Here is a 21,859-nt window from a genome sequence, read left to right on the forward strand (position 1 = left end):
GATCCCAAACACACCGCCCGGGCAACGAAGGAGTGGCTTCGTAAGAAGATTTTCAAGGTCCTGGAGTGGCCTAGCCAGTCTCCAGATCTCAACCCCATAGAAAAGCTTTGGAGGGAGTTGAAAGTCTGTGTTGCCCAGCAACAGCCCCAAAACATCACTGCTCTAGAGGAGATCTGCACGGAGGAATGGGCCAAAATACCAGCAACAGTGTGTGAAAACCTTGTGAAGACTTACAGAAAACGTTTGACCTCTGTCATTGCCAACAAAGGGTATATAACAAAGTATTGAGATAAACTTTTGTTATTGACCAAATTCTTATTTTCCACCATAATATGCAAATAAATTCATTAAAAATCCTACAATGTGATTTTCTGGATTTTATCTTCTAATTTTGTCATTGTTAAAGGCCTGGTGTCTGCAGTTTGGTCTCCTACCCCGGGTGTTGTGGCCCTTAGCTCTGTATGAGGTTCCAATCTCAACAGTGGAGAAGATGGAAAGAGGAGTCACAGGCTACTTAAAGAAGTGGCTCGGAGTTCCACGATGCCTTACCACCATAGGCCTCTATGGAGATGGTGTCCTCAAGCTGCCCCTCACCAGTCTAACAGAGGAATTCAAGTGTGCAAAAACCAGGCTCCAAATGACACTGAATGAATCTCGAGACCCAGTGGTGAGCAACAACGCGCCGACCTTGGCAAGTGGGCGCAAATGGAGGCCAGGAAAAGCAGTCCAGGAGGCAACAGCAGCCCTCAGACATGCTGACATTGTGGGTCATGTTCAGCAAGGGAGAGGAGGCCTTGGGCTAACTAGCCGTGCTGCTTGGAGTAAGGCCACTGCACCAGAGCGGCGGAAGATGGTAGTGCAGGAAGTACGCCATCAGGAGGAGGCTGCAAGGTGGGCCAAAGCAGTCTCTCTTGCCAAACAGGGACAGTGGACTCGATGGGACAGTGTGGAGAAGAGGAAGATCAGCTGGAAGGATCTGTGGGCCATGGAAGCGAGGCGGTTGAGCTTTTCAATCAGAGCAACATATGACGTCCTTCCAACACCAGTTAATCTTCACCAATGGTATGGTGAAGATCCGGACTGTGCCCTCTGTTCCATGCCAGCCAACCTCAGGCACATTCTCACAGGGTGTAAAACAAGCCTCACCCAAGGACGCTACACTTGGCGTCACAACCAAGTCCTTAAAAACCTTGCGTCCGCCCTGGAGGACAAGCGAGCTGCAACCAACTCCCTACCACCCACAGCAGCATCACACTTCTTACGGACAAACTTTGTCCGCGAAGGGGCTAAACCACCGAAGAGCGGCTCTACACCATTAGAGCGAGACCAGCTGCGCTTGGCCCGTGACTGGAAAATGCTAGCTGACATTGGCCGGCAACTTGTGTTTCCTCCGGAGATCGCAACCACCACCCTAAGACCTGACATGGTGCTCTGGTCCCGTTCGCTCAATAAGGTCTTCATCATTGAGCTCACAGTACCCTGGGAGGACTCAGTAGATGAGGCTTATGAGCGAAAACATCTGCGCTATGCTGATCTAGCTGCCGAAGCACGGCATCTTGGCTGGAACACAGAAGTCCGACCAGTGGAGGTGGGCTGCAGAGGTTTTGTGGCAACATCTACAACCAGACTGCTTAGAGACCTGGGAATTAAGGGCCAGAGCCAGCGTTCGGCAATCAAAGCTGTATCGGAGGCGGCAGAAGGCAGCAGTCAGTGGCTCTGGGTGAAGAGGAAAGACCCCAGCTGGGCCCCGAAGTGAGAGGGCCAGGAGGTATGCGGTCAACAATGCTTGACTCAGGGAGGAGGATGCCCCTGCCATGCATAGTCCCAACATAGTCAACAACAAGGCAACTCCTATGACTAATTGGGAATGGGACGCAAGCGTAGGATTGATCACCCTGTCGCTGGCCGCCTTTGGGGAGGGTGTATAGTGTGAAAGGCCGAAACACCCTAGGAACCAAAGGTACACTACTGACGATGCGCTCCCCAAATTTCACCATGCTCACTGTTCACTCTTGGAAGTGCTTGCACAAAGGATAGTAACATCTCATCCTGTGTTCTTGGAATCTGTCATAGTTGAAGTGTACCTATGATGAAAATTACAGGCCTCTCTCATCTTTTTAAGTGGGAGAACTTGCACAATTGGTGGCTGACTAAATACTTTTTTGCCCCACTGTATATATATATATATATGTATATATATTTTTTCTTCATAACATTAACCGCGTGTAGGTAGATGTGGAAAGATAGATACAAATGATTTGGGGGGGTTCACATCAAGCTCAAGTTTTGGGGGGGGGTTAACACCTAGCTCGGCAATTATACAATTCTTTAGTAATGGTTGAATAGTCTATTGTTCAGCTAATAGCCCATCCTGCTACGCTTGTGAAAAACTAATAATACTACTTTCCACATGTTAAAGATTCCAATTGATAAAGTGTTTTTAGCCACAATCGGCCCCAACCCCAATGAATACATTTGCACACAGTCGATAGCGTGCTGGACTTCGGGCTAGAATGTAGAGACCTGTAGAGACCTAGAATGTCGAAACCTGCTCCCTGCTTGTTTCATTACGTTATTATGCCCATCTCAGAGCAAATAGCCTGGATTGTTACTCCCTTCTCGTTCCTCGCTCTCTTCCACGAGTCATTCAGGACGCTTGTGGGAGTGCTGGCAGGATGTACAGTTTTTTTTATTCTCTATATATGAATTACAAATCAGCCTTTACTTAAATCATGTTTCTAGTCTATTGCATAGTTACAATGTGTAATCATTAATGTCCCAGGAGCAGGAGTGGTAAACACGTGTATAATTGTAACACATACATGCAGACACAGCATCATTCAAATAATGTAGTTTGATACACCTGGTATTGGATATGACTGAAAAGAAACTTGCTAACTAGCGGTTTTCGTAAATTAACTTTATGACAATAGAATATGCACGGTCATTTGTCTCTACATTAACTAACATATTCCTCTCAATTGTAAATGTTTTGCTTGACTCCTTATGACGTTATAATTACTTAAATGTTTTTCAGACATCTTTACTGAAGAAAGTCACCAGGGTCGGGTGTCTCGCGTCATATTCGTCATTGGAACCACTTGACATGATTGGTGAAATAAAAACCTTCGAACCCAAATGCATAATGAGTGCTCTAACTCCCCCTTGTGGTGGTCTGGAGCAATGAATCCGTGACACTGGGTACCTCTAGGTCCCGCGGTGTAAGCTCGCAACTTATAAAGGAGGAAACACTTTACAAAAGTGAAATAAACAATAAAAAAGAACAGTATACATTACACTCACAGAAGTTCCAAAATAATAAAGACATTACAAATGTCATATTACGTATATATACAGTGTTGTAACAATGTGCAAATGGCTAAAGTACAAAAGGGAAAATAAATAAACATAAATATGGGTTGTATTTACAATGGTGTTTTTTCTTCACGGGTTCTCTCTCTCTCTCTCTCTCTCGGTCACACACTGCTCACAGCAGTGGAATACAGTATCAGGGCATAGTATACCGAAGGCTCATTGAACGCAGTCTGGCAGTCTGCAAAAGCACACACAGAACCGCCAGCCAGGTTATAGGAAAGGACAGAACGTTCTGGGTGTTACAGCAGAGTGAAGAAAGACACTCTCCACAGCGCCATAGAGTCCATAAACAGTGATGGATGGCCCATCATAATTTACCTCTTTGGTGACTTTTCAACAGCGTCACACCCCAGGAATCACATGCAAGAGGTGTGCAAGCAGACAGTACAGACAGAGCAAAAGGCAGAGCACAATAGAAAGGCAATGCGGAGAAAATGAGGCCCAAGTGAGAAAGGGAAAGACAGAGATATATGTAGAAAGAGATAAAGAAAGAGAGATGAGAGGTGAGGAAATGTCTTTGACATCAGCCTGACTAAACATTCCCACACATACAAGCAAGTGAACACGCAGGCACACATGCACGCGCACACACACACACGCACGCACGCACGCACGCACGCACGCACACACACACACACACACACACACACACACACACACACACACACACAAAATGCTCAATTGGACCCTCTGCCCCCCCTCCTGTCCTTGCTTCCCTCGATGACTCCATCCCACACACACTGTATCTAGAGCATGAAAAATCCACTGTCTCCTCTACTCACCTCTCCTCCCCTGCCAACGCAGAGAGAGAGAGAGAGAGAGAGCCAGATGCAGCAGGAAGGAAAGAGAACAAGGATGACACAGCGATAGTGTGTGACAAAGAGAGGGAGGGCAAAAGGGATATTGTAGCGAGAGAGACAGAAAAAGAGAGAGCGAGGGGGAGCAAGAGAGAGGGCGGAATTAATCGCTTTCTCTAAGGCAACGAAAAAGAGAGTCCGAAAAAAAAGCAATTGCCACATGTACAGTATGACACAGAAGAGCCAAAGAGAGAGAGAGAAGGAAGTAAGTGCACCTAGAGAAAGTAAAACATTTACTTTCTCTTTTCACCAGGGAGAGGGCAAAGTAAACTACATATGACAGTTTCCTTTCTCCCGTGGGAGATGTGAAATTGGGACACTCAAGAGATGGCAAAATGAGAGCCTGAGTTACCTTGTTATTCCCATGACATAATAGGTCTTCAGAGTATCACAGCAACACATTGTGAGATCAGTAGTATAGCAATCGCAGTGTACCAAGTTCAAGATAATCATCGAATGATCAGTTGTGTTTTGGTTAAACAATGACAACATGTAATGGAATGACCAGTTCTGTTGAACCTGTTTGTGTCTGTTGTTAGGTAGGCAAGTCAGAGGACCCCTGAACATGCTTAAGGATAACTGGGAGGCTGATAAGGCAGCGCCAAACAGCATCGCTGCCTACATCGTGCAGATGTGAGACAAGCTGGACAGTCTGAAGGAGATGCATCTTTAACAGTCACAACAAAAGATAGTTTGTGTGTATGCATTGATATGTAGGCTACGTGTGCCTTTTTAAAAATGTATGTAGTTCTGTCCTTGAGCTGTTCTTGTCTATTGATGTTCTGCATTATGTGATGTTTCATGTTTTGTGTGGACCCCAGGAAGAGTAGCTGCTGCTTTTGCAACAGCTAATGGGGATCCTAATCAAATACCAAATACCAAAACGTAGAAGGTTTGGTATGAGAATGGTCCATGGAGGGTGAATGACCCATCACTGCCTCAGCAGTGCAGTAGATGATAACTGAGGGCTGTCAATGAATCGCAGGTTAATGTACATTGATGAACAAGCCCACATTCCTCCTGAAGAAACAGGAAACCGTTCTACTTTAGAATAGTGATTATAACCCACTATGAAATGTATGAATTGAAAAATACCATGTGTCATATTGTGCTAGCAGCTGAATATTACATACAGTACATATAAAAACAACATTATTAGATTTTTTTAAAAAGGTCTGCCTGCCTGCATACAGTAGAGAGAGAGAGTCTGGACAGCCCCTATTGATCGCCACCCGGCACACATCACCGCAACTTTCACAAATTCCTATTGAGAAGTGACCAGTAATGCAATTACTGCCCAATCCGGGGCCTAGGCCACCATCAATTATTAAAAGCTGCCGAGCCACGGCCTGGCTGATACTGTTCCGCCTCCGCTCCCTGTGTTGTCATTATCACGTCTGTCCACAACTGGCCAGCTGTTGCACCACGTACCACACAGGCACCGGAAATAAGCTTTAGGACCAATGCTTCCCCTGGATAAAACTAAGTATTACGGCTATGGGCTGTATGCATACCTATCCTTGACCCAGGTGGTTGCTACTCATTGGTGATGGTGGATGAGGTGAGTTTCTCCCCTTAACAAGGTTATGAAAGCTCTTTTGGACCTAGTGGAAAACGTTTTTATGAATGCAATACGTTACTATTCAAATTTAAGTCCTGTCAAGTGAGAAGATGAGGACAGGAAGCTTAAACGCAGGTTGATATTTATTGAGTCTTGTCCTGGAGGCAGAACTGAGCGATATCTCCTTAGATAGGCCAGCTGCAAAGTCAAAATTGGCTCTATTGTAAAAATGTATGAAAACAAAAAGGAGCTTTTTTTGTCTTAATTTAAGGTTAGGGTTAGGCATTAGGGTTAGCAGTGTGGTTAGGGTTAAGGTTATGGTTCAGTTTAAAATCAGATTTTAGGACTTTGTGATTGTGCTTGCTAGTGACCACTCTGCAGAACTGCCTCCAGAACACGATACATGATGAAAAACGCTAACGCACAGCTTCAACAGTTGAGACATGGGCTCCTTCACCAAATGGCACCCTATTCCGCATAAAGTGCACTACTTTTGACGAGAGCCCTATGCACTTCATCGGGAATAAATAGATGGGGCTCTGGTCAAAAGTAGTGCACTATATAGGGAATAGGGCGCCATTTAGGATGCATACATGGCTCAGACGTGCACTCCACCTTAGTCCCCCCTTCTCTCCTCCCAGCCACACTCATAAAACCCCTACCTCACCCAGAGAGCCAGGCAGTTATTGACCAATGAGGCGGCTTATTGAGAAAAGCTGCCATGAAAGTGGGTCATGTAGCCAATCAATGCCATGGATTTTTGGACCCAGTCATTATCTCTCCTCGAGAAAAAAAGAAACAGACACAAATCAGTGGTATGGAGACACCTTGCCTACACCTCCTCTCTCTCTCTCTCTCTCTCTCTCTCTCTCTCTCTCTCTCTATCCATCCCTCTCTATTCCTCCCTACATCCCTTCCTCTATCACCTAGCTCCCTTTCCACCTTTCCTTTTCTTCTGTTTTCTTGTCCCCGGGTTGAAATGGGTGTCAGGGAGGGAAAGAGTGAGGGAGGGAAGGAGGGAAGGAAGGCAGGGAGGGAGGGAGGAAAAGAGGGATGGCAGAACGGTGCTGGGCTGTGTGTGTATTTGAACACGCTCTGAAATGACTCATTGATTCACGAGCTTCTATGTTTTCTCATCTGACTTTGCGCTATTACAGTTTGAGTCGGTCGGCACTACATTTCTGTGTGTGTATGTTACGCTGCTTATTCAGTGTGGAGGAGAATGCGTTTGTAAGAGTGTGCAGATGTGATGGTGGGTGTGAGAGTGACAGAAAGACATGCATATGTATGAAGTGTGTTTATGTGGCGATGTATGAGAAAGATCTATGTCTATTTGTCTCTCACTTGTAATTTGATTTGATTCTTCTTCTTTTGGACTAGTCCTCCAAGTCCTTAAACATGAAAATACAATTTATAATACTGTGTCTTTGTGTCTTTGTGTGTGTGTGTGTGTGTGTGTGTGTGTGTGTGTGTGTGTGTGTGGGTGTGTGTGTCTGTATATGTATGTGTGTGTCTGTGTCTGTGTGTCTCTGTGTGTGTGTGTGTGTAGTCTGTGTGTCTGTATGTGTGTTTAATGCTCACGGCTTTACACAAGTGTAATAGTATGTCTTGTGTGAGAATGTGTGTTTATGAGTTTGAGCGAGTATTTGCGCGTAGGTGTGTACACACACTGTGCCGGCTAGTCGTGCCCCCTCTCCTCCTTCTCCCTCACCCCCTGCTAGGGAGGCCTTGTGCCAAAATCAATAGATGCTTTCTGATGCATCATGCTGTTGTATGAGTCTGAAACACGAGAGGATCATAAATATGGCATCCAAAGGCACACATTTGAGACAGGTCCCATTTTATACCTGTCTTAAACCTCCCCGGTGAATCATGTTATAGACGCACACTTTGAATAAACTAATGCAACATTTGTTATGTTTAGTTTTTGTCTGGCATTGGTTTGACCTCTGGTTAAGTTCTTCTCTGTAAAAGGAACTTTAATGGATTTCTGTTAAAGATAACTATAATGGAAGAGCAACCTAATAATGTGCCAGCACCTGTGAAATCCTGAAGTAGTACACTATCTATACAAAAGTATGTGGACACAATGAGTGGATTCGGCTATTTCAGCCACAACTGTTGCTGACAGGTGTATAAAATCGAGCACACAGCCATGCAATCTCCATAGACAAACATTGGCAGTAGAATGGCCTTACTGAAGAGCTCAGTGACTTTCAACGTGGTACCGTCATAGGGTGCTCCCGAGTGGCGCAGCGGTCTAAGGGACTGCATCTCGGGGCTAGAGGTGTCAATACAGACACTCTGGTTTTGATTCAAGGCTGTATCACAACCGGCTGTGATTGGGAGTCCCATAGGGCGTCAAAAATTGGCCCAGCATCGTCCAAGTTTGGCAGGTGGAGGCCGTCATTGTAAATACGAATGTGTTCTTAACCGACTTTCCTAGTTAAATAAAGGGAAAAAATATATTATAATAATACGTTAATTCCAACAAGTCAGTTCCTCAAATTTCTGCCCTGCTAGTGCTGCCCCAGTCAACTGTAAGTTCTGTTATTGTGAAGTGGAAACGTCTAGGAGCAACAACGGCTCAGCCGTGAAGTGGTAGGCCACACAAGCTCACAGAACAGGACCGGCGGGTGCTGAAGAGCGTAGAGCGTAAAAATTGAGCGTAAAAATCGTCTGTCCTCAGGTGCAACACTCACTACCGAGTTCCAAACTGCCTCTGGAAGCAACGTCAGCACAATAATTGTTCGTTCAGCTTCATGAAATGGGTTTCCATGGCCGAGCAGCTGCACAAAAGCCTAAGATGACCGTGCGCAATGCCAAGCGTCGGCTGGAGTGCTGTAAAGCTTGCCGCCATTGGACACTTCACCATCTGGAAGTCTGACGGAAGAATCTGGGTTTGGCGGTTGCCAGGAGAATGCTATCTGCCCCAAAGCATAGTTCCAACTGTAAAGTTTGGTGGATGAGGAATAATGGTAATAATAACACTTTTGAGATTAATTAGACCGCCGACTGCGAGCCAGGCCTAATCGTCCAACGTCAGTGCCTGGCTTCACTAATGCTCTTATGACTGAATGGAAGCAAGTCCCCTCAGCAATGTTCCCACATCTGGTAGAAAGTCTTCCCAGAAGAGTGGAGGCTGTTATAGCAGCAAAGGGGGGGGACCAAACTCCATATTAATGACGATGATTTTGGAATCAGATGTTCGACGAGCAGGTGTCCACATACCTTTGGTCATGTAGTGTACACAAGTACACAGTCTACTCTAATCAATGTCAATCACTAGTCACTATGATACATAAAAACAAACAATTATCATATCCTACTAAAATACAAATTAGTAGTTTACTGTATACCATAGTTGATTCCACACAAAGGCCTGGTCCATTTCCAATAGCATTGCTACGTTGTCCAACAATTCCAGCCATGAGATTCTGAATGTTGCTAGATAACCAGCTAAACATTCTAGAATGCTTTGGAGAAAATGTCAACACGCTAGTGAAGTCGAAAATAATTTGAAAATGAAATAAATCTTCTAAAAGGGGAACTATCACTTTAAGATATCCCAGTAGGTCAGGGATACATCCGATCTGGAGCTCAAGCTCAGTTACACTTCTGATTTTCATGTTTACTTGATAGTTAAGTGCACTCGCAGGGTCCCCCGGCTCAAATTCAGTCCCCAACTAAACGCCAAGAAGGAACATCAGCAGTAGAATTGGGCTCAAGCTCCCGATTTAAGTATCCCTGCAATAGGTATATCAATAAGTCATTTCAAGGTGCTTGTATCATGTCAATTCCTAGTGCCTTTAGGAGCACCTTCAGGGTATGTTCACTATGGAATCCAAATCCTCTCAGTTTAGGCGTCACCTGGGCATCGGCTGAGCTAGGCACAACACTGCTTTTCAAAACTTTCCAACACGAGGGAACAACTTTGAGAAGAAAGATGCCAAGTGAAGTGAAAATGGTGGTGGGGGGAGGGGCGATAGTTGGTTGAAAAGAGAAGAAAAGAAGCAAAGTGCGGATAAAACGTCCTACTGCCTTTACTCATCTCTCCGCCAAAGTCCCTGTTCTTTCCCTAATCAACTCATTTGTTGTGTTTCTCTGTCTTCACCTCTGTAAGGCTTCAAAGACCGCGTCTCCCAGACTCCTCTGCTTCTTTAAGGCTGGCTGCTCATACCAGAACTGTCCTGGAGAATTATACTTGTTTACTTAGCATTCACAATGAGTCGACAAACCTAAGCAATCACCGGCGGCCCGATCTGGGATTGGCTAATTAGCATTTCTTATTAAATGACGGTGATGGGTAGTGACTTCAATTAAATTCATTTGCTGTGGGGTTCCTGAAGATTACCACGATGACGCCACTGCCGCCGCCACTGCCGCCTCCTCGCAACATTTACACAAGCTACAGGGACTGCTCTAGTCACCATAAAGCTTTCAAAAAGTATGGATCGCTACATTAAAGAAGGGCCCTTTACTGATAACATAGATGTCGTACCACGTACTGTACATCCAACAACGCTCACTAAGGCAAAATCTTCATTGTGAACAGAAAATCACATTTTTGTTTTGGCCAAATATGAAATGTATCTTCTTTTTTCTGGTGTGTGACTGCGCCATTCCTGCTCGGGGGGGGATGAAAGCAGAGAAAGAGAGAAGGATCCACAGCGGCAGAGGCAGCGCACGACTCCTCTCTTCCGCACTGCACATCTATGATGTCATAATCACTCACATCAAAGGCTTTCTGCTCAACATGGCGACTGTCAACCTCCCTGGAGGCGTCATTAAAAAACGAACAGGCCCAACCAAGCGAGCCCTGACAGAGACGCATCAAAACTCAACGCACACACATACACACACAGACACACACATATGGCACAGATACACAATGTTAAAGCCCTGCAACATAGTGCTGGGTTAAAAAATAAAATAATATATTAAAGTATACATTGGATCCAGATAGTGTAGGAGTTGTTGCTTGCAATCATATTGTACATACAGTATGGTATACAGGTAACTGCCAAAATAAAGGAAACACCAACTTAAAGTATTCAATAATTTGGTGTTTGTCCATAGTGGTGAAAAACGCTGTCTCAGGCGCCGCTCCAGAATCTCCCATAAGTGTTCAATTGGGTTGCAATCTGGTGACTGATACACACACACACACACACACACACACACACACACACACACACACACACACACACACACACACACACACACACACACACACACACACACACACACACACACACACACACACACACACACACACACACACACACTTTCGCAACATGCACACACACACACCCTTTAAACCCCCATTTGCTCCTTTGAGACCACTGTTTCAAAGTCACTAAGGTCTCTTTTTCTAGCCATGGTAGCCAAAATAATGGGCAACTGGGTATTTTTATACATGACCCTAAGCATGATGGGATGTTTAATTAACTCAGGAACCAAACCTGTGTGGAAGCACCTGCTTTAAATGCACTTTGTATTCCTCATGTACTCAAGTGCTTCCTTTCTTCTGTATGTACGAACATAATGTTGTTAGACACGTTAGATATACTGTATGTATATTTACAGTATATTGTTGGCCCTACCACAGAACACACACATACACACACACTGCAACTATAAATAGGCCTGCGCTGATGTGATGCTATGTGGTTTCTCCCCGTGGGTTTGTGTGACTGTCAGAGGGAGAATGAAAAGGCGAGGGAGGGGGAGAAAGAGGGAGAGGGACGCATGGAGAAAAAGAGGGAGAACAAATGGGAAAAGAGGGTGGTGTGTTGTTGTGTGTACAGTATGTCAACAGTAAAGACATTGTGTGGCACCTTTGAATGCAAACACATTTGTGTGGCAAGGTGTGTGCGTTGCGTGTGTATGCCTAGCTGTGTGTGATCTTTATGGGTGTCGGAATCTGTTTAACATTTATTTGTCTGGGTGCATGTTAAGGTGCTTGAGGGGCCATAAAGTACAAACAGTATGACAGTGTGGTGGTAAACTTACCCCTGGCAGGGTCTTCTGCTCATGAAGAGCATTCTGAGCTTTCAGGGCCGACTCTCTGGCACAGTAGGTAAGGAAGGCACAGCCTGAGAGAGAGAGAGACCGAAAGAGAGAGAGACATAGAGAGGGGGTAGGGAGAGGGAGAGAAAGGATAATGACGTTAGCATACTGGGGCAGACACTGAGAGACAGCGAAGGAGGAGACCACTCAAACTCGTTAGAGACAAAAATCCAAGAACACAAACTAACACAAACAGAGCCGTCCCTGGGAGAGAGAGAGAGAGAGAGAGAGAGAGAGAGATCAAAGAGAGAGAGAGAGATCGAAAGAAAGAAAGTGAGAGAGGGAGCGAAAGAAAGAAAGAGAGAGAGAAAGATGGAGAGAGAACGAGAAAGAATGAAAGAGTGAGAGAGAAAGAATGAAAGAGTGAGAGAGTGAGTAAAAGAAAGAGAGAGATGGTAAGCCTGTAGCTAAAGAGTACTATCTCCGAAGCGCTACCTACATGGCCTACTATTACACTGAGTATACCAAACATTAGGAACACCATCCTAATATCGAGTTTACTTTATAAGGTGTCAAACGTGTTCCACACGGATGCCGGCCCATGTTGACTCCAATTCCTCCCAGAGTTGCGTCAAGTTGGCTGGCGGTGGACCATTCTTGATACACACGGGAAACTGTTGAGCGTGAAAAAAACACCAGCGTTGCAGTTCTTGACACAAATCGGTGTGCCTGGCACCTACTACCATACCCCGTTCAAAGGCACTGAAATCTTTTGTCTTGCCCATTCACCCTCTGAATGGCACACACACACACCCAATCCATGTCTCAATTGTCTCAAGGCTTAAAAAGCTTTAACTTATCTCCTCCCCTTCATCTACACTGATTGAAGTGGATTTAACAAGTGACATCAATAAGGGATCGTAGCTTTCACCTGATAAGTGTATGTCATGGAAAGGGCAGGTGTTCATGCTGTTTTGTATACTCAGTGTATGTATGCTAAACAGTTTACGATACACTTTCCCTTTCCATGTTATCACTTCTCGTGTGGCAGAGATTAATAAACGTGTGCAAGCTAATCTAGCTATACTAGCTACTTTCTCCCAAAACATGTCAAACCTTATGTGGCTCTCCTCTCTCTCTCTCTCTCTCTCTCTCCCTGCAAGTCTGCAGTTATCCAGCCGACCATCAGTGTGCGTCGGTCCTCACTTTGCTGTGACAAGGCAGACATTTCCCTGACAGTCTTTCTTTCTGCTCCATATGTTCCCACAATCCCCTGTTTCCCTAGCACCTGGGCTGACATGAGGGGGCTGCCAGGGAGATGCCGGAGACTCAGGCAAACTAAGAGAAACCACAGGAACATGTCACTCACAGGCCCCCTTGACAGGAAGCCTATGTAGTGCTGTCATAAGACTGACATAGTGTTAGCTAAGGAGAATCTTATTTAGAACTGTCCAACTTTTGACTGTGAATGTTATTATGGAGACCCTCCATGAACAGGAACATGTAACACAGAAACCCTGGAACCATGTTCAGAGGACATTCGAAAACATTCCAGGACCCCAATAGATATCGTCTGTAGGGCCTGTTTACGCTTCAACATCACATTCTCCCCACAGTCAATTTGAAACATGCGTCGTTACCATGAAAGCATGAAGTGAAAAGGAAATGAAACATTTCCTTTAAAAGAAATGAAAGGATGAAAATATGTCAATGTATGAACAAAAATATGTTTACACAATGTACTGGTGATGCTTATTAGGCAGTTCGCCATCAAGGCATAAGTAGTTGATTGGTGTGACAATTTTTGTCTTTTTTTTGTTTTTCTATTTAGACTTGGACTTTCTTTCAAAGACTCAAAGACTCAAAGATGTAAGTTCTCCAATCTTTTATTTCTGTCAAGTTTACAGTTTGTGTCTGTTTATTACAAATTCAAACCCCAGAATGTTTTCGGGCACTGTAAAAACACCAGGTTGACTCCCCTCACAGGACTGTCATAAAGACAGTTCACACTGTCCTAGAGACTGTACATATACACAGTTTTAAAATATAATGAACAAACCAAAAGCCGTCTGCGAGCTGTGAGTAGCATTTTGCAATCAAAAAGACTGTGTAAACATTCAAAACGCCGGGTTTAATACAGCGGGCAGTAGTCAACAACAGAACTAAACAAGGATGCCTGAAGAGTAGATCTCGTATCTTTCTAGCTCTATGCCTCACGCTCTCATTCTTTTGTTCACATTCAACTTGTCAACATCCTTTTTAATGTAAAGTTATGTCATTAATATCTGTGGTATCTGGCTATTTACATATTGACATGTTATGGGCAGAGAGAGTGGGGGCCAGACGAGCTGCAGCATGTATGAAGAGCAGGGCTAACTAGTGTGCCTGGGGAGCTGGTCTCAGTCGCTGTGTGTGCTTGGCTCTGTGTCTTTAACCCTGGGCTGGTCTGATGGCGGGCCGCTGGAGAGCTCACTCCGCCTGTTGCTGTTTTTAATTAATGCCATGCTCATTAGCCCGAGTGGGAGCTCGCTGCTGACAGCCTGCTACCTCCTACCTACCTCCTCCCTGTCATGTTACGCTACATGCCAGCTGCCTCTCCCAAAGGAGGAACACGCGTGTATGTGTGTGTGTGTGTGTGTGTGTGTGTGTGTGTGTGTGTGTGTGTGTGTGTGTGTGTGTGTGTGTGTGTGTGTGTGTGTGTGTGTGTGTGTGTGTGTGTGCAAGCCTGGGCTTCACACACATCGCTCATACAGGGGTACACAACACACACACGTTGGTTTTACTATCCAAGCTGGGACCAAAATCCTATTTTCCCTCACCCTAAACATAAACCTCAACATAACCCTAACCCCAACCTTAACCCCAAATCACTAACCCTAAAACCAAACCTAACTCCTAACTCTAATCCTATCCTGAAAGCCTAACCCCAATTGTAACCCTAACCCTAATCCTATCCCTAAACCCTAAGGCTAAAATAGATTTTTTCCTTTTAGGGACTGCCGAAATGGCCGCATTTGTCAAAGTTTCCTTGATTTACTATCGTTGATTTACTATCACACACACACACGCACACGCACACACACACACACACACACACACACACACACACACACACACACACACACACACATACACACACACGTTTGAGTAAGCAACACAACAAACACCCCAGTCATAGTCAGGCTCAGCTCGGATCTTGCTGTGTCTGGCTCTAGCTAGTATCTGGCTAAAACACACACTGGTAGGAGCAGTGGATAGACATTCATCTTTTGTTGCCTTGCATTGTTTTACAATGCTACAAATTCAAATCAACAACAGTGAAGAGAAGAGAAAGAAGAAGAAAAGAGGCAGCGAATGAGAGAGAAATGGAGAGAGAGAGAGAGGGGAAGATAAGGGAAAGAGCAAATGAACAGTAGAAAGCAGGGGTGGAGAAGGGAGAAGAAAGCGGTGCAGAGAAAGAGGCTAAGCGAGAGAGAGAGAGAGAGAGAGAGAGAGAGAGAGAGAGAGAGAGAGAGAGAGAGAGAGAGAGAGAGAGAGAGAGAGAGAGAGAGAGAGAGAGAGAGGAAGTAGAGATAGAGAGGGGGGGCAAGATAGAAGAGTAAAGGTAGGTAGAGAGAGAAAGGTAGAGAGGAAAAGGTAGTGAGAAAAGGGTAGAGAGGTAGAGAGCGAAGATAAGATCACCTTGCTGTGAACACCATCCCCCTGTGTCCTACACTCGCCTCTTATCTCAACCACTGCAGACATCCTAAAGTGACACACATCCACCGACCTAAAGGGACACACACCCACCGAGAGAGAGAGAGAAAGAGGGAAAGACAGAAGGGAGTAAAAGAGAGAGAGAGAGAGAAAGGAATCAGGGATTGAAAGAGACAATGTCTAAAAAGTAGGAAAGATAGGTTGGAAAGACACCACTACTTTCTTCATCTACGGCAGGTAGCCTAGTGGTTAGAGCGTTGGGCCAGTAACCGCAAGGTTGCTAGATCGAATCCCCGTGCTTACAAGGTCAAATTCGGTTGTTCTACCCCTGAACAAGGCAGTTAACCAACTCTTTATAGGCTGTCATTGTAAATAAGAATTTGTTCTTAACTGACTTGCCTAAATGAATCTTACCAGTGATTTGAGAAGAAGCTGTCGGTGACAGCCAAGTGGCCAAACTCTCTTCTGTTACAAGAGATTCCAATTGCAAGATGTCTAACTGAAGATTTGCTGGCATCAATTGAGCCCGTGCCTCTCATGAAGTCCAATTATGACTTAACAAATGTGAGATCATGAGACTTGGTATTATCATTGCATTGTAATCATGGATGCCAAGAGAAGCCAGTCTTCCCAAAATAAATTTACCAAGGAAAAGGGCAAAAACATATAAAATCCTTTATCTTTCATCTCTCTGTGTTTTTGTCATATTCCGTCAATTCGCAAGAGGCTGAATGTATCTTACCAGAGAAAGCATCCAAGCGAGCAAACAGCACCCCTCTGTCTCTGTATGTGTAGGCCATCTATCTGATACTGTCTGGTCAAAAAGAGTATGACAATGTTGCTGCCCGTAGCCTTGAATGCAAGGGAAGCCAGTGAGCATTTGGCCTCCCGTGATAAAAAAGTATAAAATAATATCCTTTGTGTTGAGCTAAACTGAGTGAGCTGAACTGTGAATGGTCCTGGCGCACCAATAAATAAAGTGTCAAGAAGCCAGTTTGAATTTGGCTTCACATTTATCACATCTCCTCAAGAGAAATATGTCTTTGACAGAAACAACTTGAATTGTTGCATATTGTTGTGTTGTTGTACTCCGGTGGCTAGCTAAAATTGTCCCTTTCCTAAATTAACCATGGATGGAGATAGTGATTTGGACTTGTGGTTTTACTTCATTCTCAGTACTGGCAAATGACCATAACCGCGATTCTGATCAACCATTAATTCATACCTTGTTGTGCCCCTGGCCTGAGAGGATGGAATTTAAATATGTAGCTAGATGTAGAAGGATCATTTTAACTAATTAACGTTACCCAAGAAAGGAAGTTAGGCTAGCGAGCAAGCATTTTAGCCAGGTAGCCGAGGACAACAAAAACTAAAAGCGTGTACTGTATGACAGAGTGATAGACTGTTTCGTCAACATGAAAGAGAGGAGAATGGCATTGGCGTTTCTCTACAAGTAGGTTGAGTCAACATGTGTTTTCTACTTGCACGAACCCACGCACGCACACACATACACACAAACATCAGAACCATTGACAGCTACATCATATTTATCTTACATTGATTGGACTAAATTATTTTGGGTATTTCTCAGTTGTAACTCTATTAGAGAAAGCATAGGCGATTTTATTATGTTGAAATGTTGAAGTTGAAATGGTGCTAGAATAGTGGAGGTGTCACGCCCTGATCTGTTTCACCTGTTCCTGTGATTGTCTCCACCCCCTCCAGGTGTCACTTATTTTCCCCAGTGTATTTATCCCTGTGTTTCCTGTCTCTCTGTGCCAGTTCGTCTGGTATGTTAGTCAAGTTTACCAGCGTGTTTTTCCTGTACTCCTTTTGCTGTTCTCTTTTTGCTGTTCTCTTTTTGCTGTTCTCCTTTTGCTGTTCTCCTTTTGCTGTTCTCCTTTGCTGTTCTCTTTTTGCTGTTCTCTTTTTGCTGTTCTCCTTTTGCTGTTCTCTTTTTGCTGTTCTCTTTTTGCTGTTCTCTTTTTGCTGTTCTCCTTTTGCTGTTCTCCTTTTGCTGTTCTCCTTTTGCTGTTCTCTTTTTGCTGTTCTCCTTTTGCTGTTCTCCTTTTGCTGTTCTCTCTGCTGTTCTCCTTTTGCTGTTCTCCTTTTGCTGTTCTCTTTTTGCTGTTCTCCTTTTGCTGTTCTCTTTTTGCTGTTCTCCTTTTCCTATACTCATTTTGCTGTTCTCCTTTTGCTGTTCTCCTTTTGCTGTTCTCCTTTTGCTGTTCTCCTTTTGCTGTTCTCTTTTTGCCAGTCTTCCCGGTTTTGACCTCTGCCTGACTCTGGACTACTTTCCCGCCTGCCTGATCATCCTTCCTGCCCTGACCTTGATTCTGCCTGCCCTTCAGTACCTTTTGGATTCTGAACTGGTTTTGACCATTTTGCCTGTCCACAACTATTCTCTTGCCTTACAATATGTATTATTCCAATAGGTTAAGACTCCAACCATCTGCCTCCTGTGTCTTGCATCTGGGTCTCGCCGTGTGCCATGATAGGAGGCAGCTCCAGTTTTCTTTGCAACTTGCGGAAACTCTCAATGGTTCTAAATAAATATTTGTTTAGTAGTCGGAAGATGTCAGAAACATGAACTTGGTTGATCATTGCTGTAGGTCACGTTACTGTTTGTTCCATGCACCATGTTTTGTGGACTTCGCCGGACAGAGGTTGCTCTCCTGTTTTGTGATGGAAACAAAGGTGTGGTTCAATTTATTCTGCCACTGTGTCTTCTTATTGTCTCGGCCTTAGGTCTATATGTCACGGTGTCAAGGCACATGAACTAACAGGTTATAGAGCAAACAACACAATTATCACAACACATACAGTTGAAGTCGGAAGTTTACATTCATTTAGGTTGGAGTCATTAAAACTTGTTTTTCAACCACACCACAAATTTCTTGTTAAGAGACTATACATTTGGCAAGTCGGTTAGGACATCTATTTTTCCTGCAATTGTTTACAGACAGATTATTTCACTTGTAATTCACTGTATCACAATTCCAGTGGGTCAGAAGTTTACATACAGTAAGTTGACTGTGCCTTTAAACAGCTTGGAAAATTCCAGAAAATTATGTCATGGCTTTAGAAGCTTCTGATAGGCTAATTACATTTACATTACATTTAAGTCATTTAGCAGACGCTCTTATCCAGAGCGACTTACAAATTGGTGCATTCACCTTATGACATCCAGTGGAGCAGCCACTTTACAATGGTGCATCTAAATCTTTAAGGGGGGTGAGAAGGATTACTTTATCCTATCCTAGGTATTCCTTAAAGAGGTGGGGTTTCAGGTGTCTCCGGAAGGTGGTGATTGACTCCGCTGTCCTGGCGTCGTGAGGGAGTTTGTTCCACCATTGGGGGGCCAGAGCAGCGAACAGTTTTGACTGGGCTGAGCGGGAACTGTACTTCCTCAGTGGTAGGGAGGCGAGCAGGCCAGAGGTGGATGAACGCAGTGCCCTTGTTTGGGTGTAGGGCCTGATCAGAGCCTGGAGGTACTGAGGTGCCGTTCCCCTCACAGCTCCGTAGGCAAGCACCATGGTCTTGTAGCGGATGCGAGCTTCAACTGGAAGCCAGTGGAGAGAGCGGAGGAGCGGGGTGACGTGAGAGAACTTGGGAAGGTTGAACACCAGACGGGCTGCGGCGTTCTGGATGAGTTGTAGGGGTTTAATGGCACAGGCAGGGAGCCCAGCCAACAGCGAGTTGCAGTAATCCAGACGGGAGATGACAAGTGCCTGGATTAGGACCTGCGCCGCTTCCTGTGTGAGGCAGGGTCGTACTCTGCAGATGTTGTAGAGCATGAACCTACAGGAACGGGCCACCGCCTTGATGTTGATGCGTTGTGCAGTCGCATCGAGCAGTCGCATCCGCACTTCGGTCTGCACTTCGGTCTGCAGGTAGTATAACTTTTCATTACATTTCATTACATTCCATTACATTTCATTATAGTACAACGGTTTGATTTGTCTAATCTTAGCAATTTCTTCTTAGCTAGCTACATAGCCGTCTTTGTATCAAAGATAATTGCGTAATTATCGTATTTCGTCGTCCTAACGTATCTGCCCAGCAGCTAGCCAGCTAGCTAACGCCCACCGTCTACATAGCTAGCTACATAGCCGTCTCTGTATCAAAGATAATTGTGTAGATAATTGTGTAGTCTAGAGCGATTTTCTAGGTTACCTAGCCAGCTATTGTCGTTCTTTTAACGCAACGTAACGTAATCAACACTGCTAGCTAGCTAGCCAGCTAGCCCCTGAATCAACAACGCAGCCAGCTATTTGTCGTCCTTAACGTAGGAGACACTGCTAGCTAGCTAACAGCTAGCCAACGTCTACCGATTAGAACTCAACAACCCGGTCGCATTCCGCCTCGCTCCACAGGTAGTATCACATTTTCATTTCATTTCATTACAGTACAACGGTTTGATTTGTTTGATCGTAGCTAGCTACATAGCTAGCTACATAGCCGTCTCTGAATCAAAGATAATTGTGTAGTCTAGAGCGATTTTCTAGGTTACCTAGCCAGCTATTGTCGTTCTTTTAACGCAACGTAACGTAATTAACAACGCAGCCACTGCCAGCTAGCCTACAAAGTCAACAACGCAGCCACTGCCACCTAGCCTACTTCAGCAGTACTGTATCATTTTTAATCATTTTAGTCAATAAGATTCTTGCTACGTAAGCTCAACTTTCTGAACATTCGAGACGTGTAGTCCACTTGTCATTCCAATCTCCTTTGCAGTAGCGTAGCCTCTTCTGTAGCCTGTCAACTATGTGTCTGTCTATCCCTGTTCTCTCCTCTCTGCACAGACCATACAAACGCTCCACACCGCGTGGCCGCGGCCACCCTAATCTGGTGGTCCCAGCGCGCACGACCCACGTGGAGTTCCAGGTCTCCGGTAGCCTCTGGAACTGCCGATCTGCGGCCAACAAGGCAGAGTTCATCTCAGCCTATACCTCCCTCCAGTCCCTGGACTTCTTGGCACTGACGGAAACATGGATCACCACAGATAACACTGCTACTCCTACTGCTCTCTCTTCGTCCGCCCACGTGTTCTCGCACACCCCGAGAGCTTCTGGTCAGCGGGGTGGTGGCACCGGGATCCTCATCTCTCCCAAGTGGTCATTCTCTCTTTCTCCCCTTACCCATCTGTCTATCGCCTCCTTTGAATTCCATGCTGTCACAGTTACCAGCCCTTTCAAGCTTAACATCCTTATCATTTATCGCCCTCCAGGTTCCTCGGAGAGTTCATCAATGAGCTTGATGCCTTGATAAGCTCCTTTCCTGAGGACGGCTCACCTCTCACAGTTCTGGGCGACTTTAACCTCCCCACGTCTACCTTTGACTCATTCCTCTCTGCCTCCTTCTTTCCACTCCTCTCCTCTTTTGACCTCTCCTCTCACCTTCCCCCTACTCACAAGGCAGGCAATACGCCGACCTCATCTTTACTAGATGCTGTTCTTCCACTAACCTCATTGCAACTCCCTCCAAGTCTCCGATCACTACCTTGTATCCTTTTCCCTCTCGCTCTCATCCAACACTTCCCACACTGCCCCTACTGGATGGTATCGCGCCGTCCCAACCTTCGCTCTCTCTCCCCCGCTACTCTCTCCTCTTCCATCCTATCATCTCTTCCCTCTGCTCAAACCTTCTCCAACCTATCTCCTGATTCTGCCTCCTCAACCCTCCTCTCCTCCCTTTCTGCATCCTTTGACTCTCTATGTCCCCTATCCTCCAGGCCGGCTCGGTCCTCCCCTCCCGCCTCCGTGGCTCGACGACTCATTGCGAGCTCACAGAACAGGGCTCCGGGCAGCCGAGCGGAAATGGAGGAAAACCCGCCTCCCTGCGGACCTGGCATCCTTTCACTCCCTCCTCTCTACATTTTCCTCTTCTGTCGCTGCTGCTAAAGCCACTTTCTACCACTCTAAATTCCAAGCATCTGCCTCTAACCCTAGGAAGCTCTTTGCCACCTTCTCCTCCCTCCTGAATCCCCTCCCCTCCCCCCCTCCTCCCTCTCTGCAGATGACTTCGTCAACCATTTTGAAAAGAAGGTCGACGACATCCGATCCTCGTTTGCTAAGTCAAACGACACCGCTGGTTCTGCTCACACTGCCCTACCCTGTGCTCTGACCTCTTTCTCCCCTCTCTCTCCAGATGAAATCTCGCGTCTTGTGACGGCCGGCCGCCCAACAACCTGCCCGCTTGACCCTATCCCCTCCTCTCTTCTCTCCAGACCATTTCCGGAGACCTTCTCCCTTACCTCACCTCGCTCATCAACTCATCCCTGACCGCTGGCTACGTCCCTTCCGTCTTCAAGAGAGCGAGAGTTGCACCCCCTTCTGAAAAAACCTACACTCGATCC

General features: G+C 45.4%; 1 protein-coding gene across 11 annotated transcripts in view; it reads right to left on the bottom strand.

The window, feature by feature from the left end:
* The window catches only part of celf4 (CUGBP, Elav-like family member 4), a 122,993-nt gene that overhangs the window by 70,061 nt on the left and 31,073 nt on the right, over positions 1-21,859 (bottom strand). For all 11 annotated transcript variants that reach the window (XM_065001765.1, XM_065001764.1, XM_065001763.1 and 8 more), the window contains exon 2: positions 11,809-11,891. In XM_065001765.1, coding sequence (XP_064857837.1) covers positions 11,809-11,891 — 83 coding nt within the window. The remainder of the gene's footprint in view (positions 1-11,808; positions 11,892-21,859) is intronic.

Source organism: Oncorhynchus nerka, linkage group LG15 (assembly GCF_034236695.1).
Source record: "Oncorhynchus nerka isolate Pitt River linkage group LG15, Oner_Uvic_2.0, whole genome shotgun sequence".
NCBI classification, from domain to species: domain Eukaryota; kingdom Metazoa; phylum Chordata; class Actinopteri; order Salmoniformes; family Salmonidae; genus Oncorhynchus; species Oncorhynchus nerka.